This window comes from Nematolebias whitei, chromosome 11, assembly GCF_014905685.2.
Source record: "Nematolebias whitei isolate Nwh7 chromosome 11, NemWhi1, whole genome shotgun sequence".
In the NCBI taxonomy this organism is placed as follows: domain Eukaryota; kingdom Metazoa; phylum Chordata; class Actinopteri; order Cyprinodontiformes; family Rivulidae; genus Nematolebias; species Nematolebias whitei.
In genome coordinates, this window is record NC_056508.1 from 27954580 (window position 1) to 27965271 (window position 10692).

Sequence of the window (10692 nt, forward strand, 5' to 3'; positions counted from 1 at the left end):
ATATATATATATATATATATGTGTGTATATATATATGTGTGTATATTAACAAAAAAAATAATTGGTTGATTAAAACAATGAACTTTGGGCGAACACAAGAAGTAGTTCCCCTCCACGTCACTAGAGGGCGGTGGAACAAAGGCGAACTGTTACGGAAGCCGATCCGCGGTATATTTCAGTTGCGCATGCGCTAAAAGGAGTAACAATTCAGCAAAGATGGCTGCCTCCATAAGAAAAGCAGCCCACGACATCGAGACACGAAAAAGGACCGACGATGTTCTTCTGTCGGAAAAGATTGAGTTCAGCTCGCTGCTGCTGTCTCGGGCCGTGCTGGACGGACTGTCCGCCGCGGGTTTCCACAAACCCTCCCCGATCCAGCTCAAAGCGATCCCGCTGGGCCGCTGCGGACTCGGTGGGTGCAGCAGGTGGAGGTCTGGCAGCAGATTCCTAGCGGAAACAGTCAGTTTGATTGGATGGGTTTTGAGCTGATAAACTAACTTTATATGTCGGACAGTTTGTTCTGGCAAAGCTGCTTCTTCGATAATTAAAGTTTAGGTATGATGTGCATCCATCCAGGCAAATTATTTTTAATGTTCATATTTCAGGTTAGTCTCATTGAGTCACGAGGACTCATTTACAAGAAACAACTGTTTTAGACAGGCAACATGCTGTATATGTGAAATTGTTGGCTGGTTATTAAGTCCTCATGTGGAAAAAATAATCTTTGTTAGCAATATTTTTGTTGGACTTTTACTCAAGCATGTTTGGGTTTTTTAAATTTTCTCCATTTGTTTTGTGCTCGTTCACTTTACCCCTCGTTTGAACAGTTGAGTCATTGTTGTCCTTGTCACAGAAGAACTGTCATTAGTTTTAGTAATATGTTCACTAGACAAAATGTATTTTTGATCATTTTTAGGGTACATATTCTCCGTATTTGTTGATGTTTTCTGTTATTTGGCTAAATGTATGAGGATTAGAGTTCATTAATGTAGTTTTTTCTCTGGTTTGGATCATTCTTTGTGTCTGTTACTGAGCATATGACGACACTTTATTTAGCATCATTAAACTTAGAAACGCTAAAGGTAATACACATCAAAGTTGAACTTGAGAAGTCATCAAGTGATTTCAGCTGGTGAGAGGTCTGGACTGCAGGCAGGTCACTTCAGCACCCGGGCTCTTCTCTACAAAGCCATGCTGTTGTAATGGATGCAGTACATCTTGCTGAAATATGCATTCTGTCTCTGATGAAGACATCTGGATGGGAGCACATGTCATTCTTAAACTTGCATTAATGGTGCTTTTCTGTTCAGCGCCCTGAGATAACTTCTGTTGTAACTTGGCACTATATAAATAAACTGAAGTGAATTAATACACTGCCTGGCCAAAAAAAAAAAAGGCGCCACCCAAAAAATACGTCACACACTAATATTTTGTTGGACCGCCTTTAGTTTTGATTACAGCATGCATTCGCTGTGGCATTGTTTCGATAAGCTTCTTCAATGTCACAAGATCTATTTCCACCCAGTATTGCATTAAATTTTCTCCAAGATCTTGCACTGATGACTAGAAACCAGTCATGATGGGTGCATCACTTCACCTGCCTCTCTTCTTACCCTGATGCACCCATCACTCTGGAACAGGGTTAATCTGGACTCATCAGACCACATGACCTTCTTCCATTGCTCCAGAGTCCAATCTTTCTGCTCCCTAGCAAATTGAAGCCTTTTATCTGTTAGTCTCACTGATTGGTGGTTTTCTGAAGGCTACACAGCTGGTCAGTCCCAATCCCTTGAGCTCCCTTCACATTGTGTGTGTGGAAATGCTCTTACTTTCTCTATTAAACACAGCCCTGAGTGCTACTGTTGTTTATCTTCAATTTGATTTCACCAAACTTTTAAGTGATCGCCGATCACGATCATGCAGGATTTTTTTTCAGCCACATTTCATCCTCAAAAACGATGGGTCCCCACTATCCTTCCAGTTTTTAGTAATGCGTTGGACAGTTCTTAACCCAATTTCAGTAGTTTCTACAATCTCTTTAGATGTTTTCTCTGCTTGATGCCAATGATTTGACCCTTCTCAAACAGACTGACATCTTTTCCACGACCACGCGATGTGTCTTTCAACATGGTTGTTTAAGAAATGAGAAGCAACTCATTGCACCAGTTGGGGTTAAAAACTTGTTGCAGCTGAAAGATAATAGCCCGTGCAGTAATTATCCAATAGGAGGCTCGTACCTATTTGCTCAGTTAAATCCAGCTGGTGACTTTTTTTTGGGCCAGGCCGTCTATTTTTCAGATGTGTAAGCTGCTTATGTGAAAGCCATTAATGCACCCCTACACCATCAGAGATTCCGGCTTTAGAGTCTGAGATCCGTTCAGGTGGTTCTGTGCTTCTTTAATATGAAAGTTGTAGAGTCTGAGATTTCCAAAAAGAATTTCAGTTTTCAATTTGTCTGAACACTGAGCAGTTTGTCACCTTTTCTCCGTCCATTTTAAATGAGCTTTGGCCCAGAGAAGATTTCTGAGTCCATGCAGTGAAATCCGTAAACTGTAGATGATCGGATATTCAGTCTTCTCCATATTCCACCGAGGAACATTATTCTGAAATTGTTCCACTATTTTTAGATGCAGATTTTCTCACACTGAACATCTGCCCCTTAACTTCTGAGAGCTTCTGCCTCTCTAAAATGTTATTTTTATAACAGTCCTCCTGTTGATCTGTTGACGGTTAACCTAATTTGTTGCAAAATGCTCCTCCTGGCGTTTTTTTTTTCTTTCTCCATAGCACCTTTACAGCCTTTTGTTGTCTCCGTATCATCTCTTAGATTCATTTCTGCCTTCAAATGCTAAATTACCTATTGTTTTCCATAAGATTATACAATGAAATCATTGAAAACTTTGGTTTGCAATTCATTGCATTCTGTTTTTGTTTGCATTTTCCACAGCAACCAAAATTTTAAAAAGTTGTTTGTGTCACTTCCCATGTGTTTATTGCAGTCAGTACCTTCGTGGAGAGATTGTTTGATGATTTATTTAAAAAAACCTTGATTTAAATTAATTTTATGTCAGTTATCTTCTGCCCCTCCATGTGTGACCATCTCTAATCCCGACACAAATGACAGTAAATTCTGTCTTTTGATGTATTCAGACTCTGACTCATTGAAATTTTAACATTTTCTGATGCTGTGTGAAGAACTGGCATACCAGTGTTACCATGGTAATCAAAGTCCAAGCATCTCAGTATCCCAGTCTTTTCACAGATGGCTCACAGTGATCTGAGGGATTAAATTCAGAGGATCCACTTTATTTGTTTTGTTTGTTAATAGAGAAATGAAGATATTAACACAAAAGGAGTCGTCCGGTTGGATGTGAAAAGGGGATGAACACCTGATTATACAGGAACTAAATCAAACATTGTTTGTCAGATGTGGTCTAAAACAGTCTAAATCTCGTATTGGATGAAAATGAGCTTTATATTTGAACATTTCTTTTTAGGGCTTTAGTTCTAACCTCCATCTGTCCTGAGTGTAACGATAACAGTTGGTGCTGCAGACGCTTTGTACTTCAGGGATTAGATTATTCCTGAAGCACTGCAGTGACATTCCAGCTGCTCTTTGTTGTAGTTTGACACCAACAAATATTTAAAAATCTGTGAAAATATAACAAAAACTCCTGCATGATTAGTATGATGGAATAACTGGATTATATTCAGCACATTTAGTAAGGTGGAGACGAAGTACACGTCAGGCACACGTATGATAAATGAATGTGGACGCTGAACTTTAAGGTTCTGTTTTCAGTGAACGCTCTTGACGTCTGTGATGAGTCCGACTGTTCATTACTCGATGTGAACACCTGTTCAATTGTGACTTGTACCAAAGCAACAAATTAAATACCCATTTCACCCAGTTAATGTTTTATTTGTATTTAATTGGTCATGTTTTGTTTCAGATTTGATTGTGCAAGCCAAGTCTGGTACAGGAAAGACGTGCGTGTTCTGCACCATCGCTCTCGACTCTCTTGTCCTGGAGAATCCAGCTACTCAGGTCAGTCGATTCACTCAGCTGGAGCTCAAGACTATAAGAGAAAAAAAATTAGAAACATTACCTTCTTGGTTATTTAATTTCATTGGTGATTGTATTTTAGTTGTTATGTATTTTGAGTTCATGCCTTAGTTTCATTTTGCCATTTTGCTCGTCACTAATAGGACAAAGAGACATTTCTATTAAAGGGTGAGGATTCTTTGAAAGAATACAATTTGCTCATCAGGCCAGAGTTTTATACAAAAGACCTGATCTTATGTTAAGAAATAATATTGAAGCCATTTCAAATGAACTATGATAAACACTTTGTGCACAACCTCATGCAATACTGCAAAATGTCACCCTCGAGAGTACACATTGTAAATGACTCTCAACTACTTTTGCTCCAAATTTGAGCTCAATATCTGTGAAACCGACTACCGTATTTTCCACCGTACCCGTCGCACCGCCCTATAAGTCGCATCAGTCCAAATATGTCTAATAAAGTGGAAAAATCCATAAATACGTTGCATCTGTTATGCGTCATCGCTGACAGCTCAGAAATGTGGGCCAGTGTTGTGCCAAAAGTAGATTGGCTGCCAAATGGCGGCTGCAGGGGCGTGCACGGGAGGACTTTAACAATAATTTAACAAGATTAACACTTAAAAACAATTATTTGTTTGCTCGACATTATAGCACAAATGTGTCTCAGTTGAACTTTTCCTTAATAAATGCACTTTGATGGTCAAATCAGCTGCATTTCAAAAGCCGATACGCGGAAGTAGTCGCATGCACAAGAGGACTCACTGTGCACTTCTTCGAAATTTAACAAGCTAAGCACCTAAAACAATTATTTGTTTGCTCGACATTATAGTAAAAGTGTGTCTCAGTTCAACTTTACTTAATAAATGCACTTCAGTGGTCAAATTAGCTGCATTTCACCATGACGGCGCAGCAAAATGAAGTTAATTTGATGATTGCTCCAAGCAAGCAGAATGAAGGTGGCAGTATTTGGCAAGCCGATTGTGTCATTAATAGCCACTTTTACATATTACATGATACAACGGCATGCCATACTGCTCGAGTGCCATCTAGTGGCTGAAAATGGTAGTGTTCAATATTTTTAGTCGGAATGAATGAAAATGGTCATATCTCAGCCAAAAATTGGTTTATACGTATGGGGGCAAAAAAATCCATAAATACGTATCTTGGGCATATAAGTCGCAGGGCATGCAAGTTATGCAAAAAATTGCGACTTGTAGGGTGAAAAATACGGTAAGTTGTGGCCATGTTTAAGTTAATTTTTAAGATGTCAATGAGTTGTGGTGGCCATCTTGAATAGGGGATGTATCCTGATGCATGCTCAATAATCCAGGTAGATGAATCTTAACAAGGTTGAGTCAGGTACCCTGCACGGGTTCTTGTTTGTTGAAATGTTTCTTCTTTAACTAAAAGATTTCTTCAGTCGGCTGAAGACTGACTCAACCTTGTTAGAGTTGTAGATGTAGATCCAGTGGTTACTCTCTGAAAGTTTAATGAAAATCCATCTGCCCACCTGCCTGGATCCTCTGCCCGGAGGATAAAACCCTCCTGGTTGTAATTCAGAAACAGCTCTTTTCCCTCTTACAGGTTCTTATTCTGGCTCCAACACGTGAGATAGCAGTGCAGATCCACTCTGTGATGATGGCCATCGGCTGTGCCATAGAAGGTCTGGAGTGTCATGTTTTCATCGGGGGGAGACCCGTGAGTCAGGACAAACAGCGTCTGAAGAAGTGTCACATTGCTGTGGGCTCACCTGGTGAGGCCGGCAGGATTCTGATGAACACAACCCTGCTGAAGTTTGTGTTTGCTAACCACGTCGCTGGCTGTGCTCTCAGGTCGCATCAAGCAGCTCATCGAGCTGGACATTTTGTCCCCCGTCAGCATCAGACTGTTTGTTCTGGACGAGGCCGACAAGCTGCTGGAGGAGGGCAGCTTCCAGGAGCAGATAAAGTAAGGGGGACACTTCTGTCATGTGATCCAGCCATGGTTTGAAGCATTTGTGCTCAAATTCACCCAGTCTCTCTGCTTTCTCTCAGCTGGATCTTCTCCTCTCTGCCTGTCAACAAACAGATGCTTGCTCTTTCTGCCACCTACCCAGAATCCCTTGCTCAGTACCTCACCCGCTACATGAATGAGCCCACTTTCGTTAGACTCAACCCAAGTGACATGGGTCTGAAAGGTAAGACTGGGGAACTCTCTAGGACTTTACTTTTCTTAGTCTTCTAAGACATCCACCCATTGTTCTGTGACGCTGCTCTGTCTTCTCTATTTTGTCCTTTTTATTCCCCACATCAGGTCTGAAGCAGTTCTACAAGCTGGTGCCATCCCACCCCCTACCTCACAAGGTTTTTGAGGAGAAGGTGCAGCATTTGCTCGAGCTGTTCAGTAAAATCCCCTTCAACCAAGCCCTGGTGTTTTCCAACCTACACACAAGGTAACAGCTTTTTAATGTTCTCCCTCCTCTTCACAGCTGCTGTTGATCGACTTTATGACCAAGAAAGAAAAAAAAAAGATCACATTAGTTGTGTGAGTTAAGATTTATTTGTTTTAACGCTGCTGGATTTGTCCCACAGGGCTCAACACTTGGCAGACATCCTGTCCTCCAAAGGCTTACCTGCTGTTTGTATATCAGGTGAGAGTAAATGAGTGGAATGTGCAGAAATAACATGAAGAAAAAGGAAAAGACCAAACATATTTCCCCCCCTTTTATAAAACATATTTCAGCTGGAAAAAAAAAGCACAACTAAATTGTTTTCAGGTGTTTTTAATTTAAAAAAATGCTGAACATGTGTCCTGTTGGAATCAGTTCATTACAGGAAAATATTTTACATTTTGTTTCTTGTTGTAGGTTGGAATAATTTTTTTTTTTTTTTTGGGGGGGGGGATGGAACAGAAAGATAATTAAATATATAATTAAATATAATAATTTGAATAGTTAAATTATTAAATAATTAAAGATAGTTTAGTGTTGCCTCCTTGTGGCCATTTGAAGTACTGCAGTTAAATTAATTCCATATTTGATTAATGTGAGTTTTTGTTCTTTTCTATACACATGTTCAGAATCCTACAGCAGACTATATAATGATTTATAAAATTAGGATGATGGTTTATGTGTGCAGGTGGCCTGAGTCAGGACCAGAGACTGGAAGCAATGTCCAAACTGAAGCAGTACCAGTGCAGGGTGCTCATCTCCACCGACCTGGTGAGACAAACACTCTAACACTTTATGGGCATCTTCTCCTTTTCATTCCTAATAATCTCCTGCTGCCAAAAAGCAAAGGTCAACAATATTTTTAATGAAACATGCAGAAAGTAACCGCTGGATATGTTTGTATAACTTGATTATCTTTTGGAGACATCCCACTTCAAGATGGCTCTCGCTGCCAGTTAATTAAAACCCCCCACAAAAGTGGCTATAACCTTGACAGTTTTATAGATAATGAGCTAAAATTTGATGTGGTTGTAGTTGAGACTGATCCCAAACACACATTCTGAGCACTACCAGATTGCGCAAGATCTTAGTTTAAAATGTTGCCATTAAGTATTGGAGTCAACTCTGCCTGTTAGCAAAATATGTCATCAACCACTTCACTGATTTTAATGAAACTTTCAGGAAATAATTATCGGGTGCACATCTTCAACTGATTACCGTTCGGAGCAGACCCAATTCAAGATTGTCACCAACTTCTCTAATTCAGTCAGTTTTACATCTATTGTGCTAAACTTTGGTGTGGCAGGAGCTGAGAGTTACACATACCCTGAGCTACACATCTCATGATGTTACATTTTGTTATTTGTAGTGTTTTATAAAAATGTAACTTGGGCGTGAAAGGAGGCAGGCGATTAAAAAATGCAAGATTTTAAATTATGATCTGTTTTTGTTTTCTGTTCTTCCCTCTGAGACAGACTTCCAGGGGTATAGATGCCGAGAAAGTCAACCTGGTGATCAACCTGGACGTGCCTCAGGACTGGGAGACCTACATGCACAGGATTGGACGGGCTGGACGTTTTGGTAAGTCTGAAGCAATCGGAGGCAACAGAAAGCTGCGATGATGCATTCAGCTGTTTCCTCTCATCACTCGGCTCAGGATGCCCGGGTGGCTGATGGCAGTACAGCAGGAGAGCTTGTTTGTGTGAAGCAGTTGCATCATTATTGCACAGTCCGTCCTTTGGTTTTTAGTTCTCAGTTTTGAGAAAATACGTTTTTTTCTGTTGCTGATGTCATTTATATTTCAGAGGCTTTTTTTCCTCTCTTTGCTGTTGTGAAGCGTTATTAAAGAGTAGCTCACATGATTCTCCATGTTTGGACCTTGCATTATATATTATAATGGTAAGTCTCACCTTCCTTTAACATTTTCTGTTCTATGGGTTGTAGGCACTCAGGGGATGGCTGTGACCTACTGTTGCCATGGTGAGGAGGAGAACAAGATCATGGCCATCGCTCAGAAGTGTGGCCTCAGTTTGTCTGCTCTTCCTTGTAAGTCCTGCACATGTAACTTTCTGCTCAGATCCTAAAGTTGACCATTCAGTCATATTTTCTCTGTGATTGTAGCCACTTTAGAGCCTGGGTTGATGGATGAGCCGTGCGACTGGGACGTGTGCGCTGAGGCCTCCACTGTGTCGCAGCAGTTGCTCCGAACTGAAAAGAGGAAGCGTTCAAAGCCCCAAGTCTCCGTGTCGGAACCCGTCAAGGATCAAGCTGTGGAGCAAAGGAGTCAAACGAAGGAAGCTAGAGCCCAGGCAGGACCCAGGATGTCGTTACACGGTGAAGAAATCGCAAGACAGACGAGCTGCGCAGGAGACGCCTCGCAGCAGAGCTCTTCTCGTGTGACGCCGACTCGTAAGGAGCTGCAGGACGCCCTGCCAAAGATCCCTCCTCTCAGCTCGTTCAAGAGCTGCCGGTCGAGGTTTATGACCTTTGAGGAGGCCCAGCGTGACTTCCAGACGTTTATCACCACAGGTTTGGGGAGATCAGTGGAGGTCGTCAGAGAGTTCAGAGGCGAAGACCAGAACGGGTATAAGGAGTACATCACACTGCACGACGATGGAGCTCAAGATTTATTACTAAATGGTGTCCAGCTGCAGTCGGACGTTTCACCTCCAAGCTCGATATCGGGTTCTTCTAACTCGCCGTCCGACATGGACATGGACATGGACATGACCCCCAGAGGCTCCAATCAGCTTCCAGACGCTGAGCACAGATCTCCTGTTCAACCTCAGCCTGACTCTACATCCACTGCACAAAATCCCTCTATACCTGAAATACATAAGCAGACATCCAGAGCAACAAGTGGGGGAGTTTTGTCTCCCCCCGAGAGCAGGAAGCTACGTGCTAAGACAAGCACCGAGAGCAGTCAGACCGCTCCAAGACAGACTTGCAGGGAAACATCAAAAAAGGTGAAAAAAGAGAGCTCGAAGCTCTCGGAGAAGATGAAAGAAGAGCCAGAGAGGGATGAAGAAGAAGAGCGCATGGACGTGGAGGAGGAGGAGGAGGAGTGGAGCTCGGAGGCATATTGGAGAGCCTGCTACAGAGCCTGGAGCGATTACTACTCCTCCATGTGTCTCCTTCCAGAGCAGAGGTACCAAAGCTACTACAGCGCAGCTCATAACTGGATGGCAGCTTATCGAATGAACGCAGTCTACATGCAGGAGCTCATGAAACACTGAGCGGACTCGCCTAAAGCAGCTTTTACTATCAAGTGTTCGGTAATCCAGTTGTTTTCTGCGTCTGCTTCAAGATTATTTGCACTTTAGGTCTAACGCATTGAACTCAAATTCTTTTTGTTAAATGTATCACATGCATGGTGTCGCTGTCTGGGTAACTTTAATAAATCACTGTGAACTGCACCTTCAGCTGCCTCTCTGTTCATTTGGCTGTGCTCAGTTGTGAATGTGCTTCTGTTCATTATTTAAAGCTTGTGTGTACAGAGGAAGATCAAAGAGTTCATATTCTGCGTGCGCTCTCTCCAGTGAGGTGCGGAGGTCAAACATCACACTCCTGATGACGGCCTAATCAGCCCTCCAACACTTTCGCCCAATCAGTGAAAAGTCAACACCCTCGAATGAATGACTCTGAACCGAGGTGACCGATGCGTGATGGAGACGTTTAAAGAAGATACGGCTGAGCCAGAGGAACACTTGCAGGAATAAAATGTTTGCCAACTCCTGACAGGTCTTTTGGATTTAAGGCAGATAATTACTGACTGAGCGAGGGAGTACCAGGTGTCAGTGTCCACCCTGCAGCACTTCACCTGCTGAGTATTAACATGGAACTCTTCCAAGTCCTTTTTCTAACCGAGCAGGAAAACCAAAGTTGGTCTTCAGAATTATGCCACAAGATTGAGTCTGGATATGATCTGATCCTTTCAAAAATATCTTTAGTTGGTTTTGATGTTTTGCTGTCTACATCTGGGAGCAAATCAGCAGCTTTCAGGTGCAGCTGGATCATCTGAGCCAATGTGTGGATGTGACTGTTTGCAAACTTTGGACTCCAGCTGAGGGTGGTGGGACTTCTCAGGAGGCCTGACAGCTGTCTCTTTATGTTGGGTTCTGTGGAAAACAATTGAACAATTAATATCTTACCTGCTGTTTAAAGCTCTGATGGCTGATATACACATATATACATA

General features: G+C 42.0%; 1 protein-coding gene across 1 annotated transcript; it reads left to right on the forward strand.

Annotated features, from left to right (window-relative positions):
* The first annotated feature begins 216 nt into the window (after window positions 1-216).
* Window positions 217-9907, forward strand: ddx20 (DEAD (Asp-Glu-Ala-Asp) box polypeptide 20). The gene is made up of 11 exons (XM_037684101.1): window positions 217-412; window positions 3954-4048; window positions 5654-5822; window positions 5902-6016; window positions 6103-6245; window positions 6362-6500; window positions 6640-6698; window positions 7186-7268; window positions 7973-8078; window positions 8442-8543; window positions 8619-9907. Exons 1-11 carry the CDS (start codon window positions 217-219, stop codon window positions 9731-9733), a joined length of 2322 nt encoding a protein of 773 aa, XP_037540029.1. The 3' UTR covers window positions 9734-9907.
* Window positions 9908-10692: the final 785 nt, after the last annotated feature.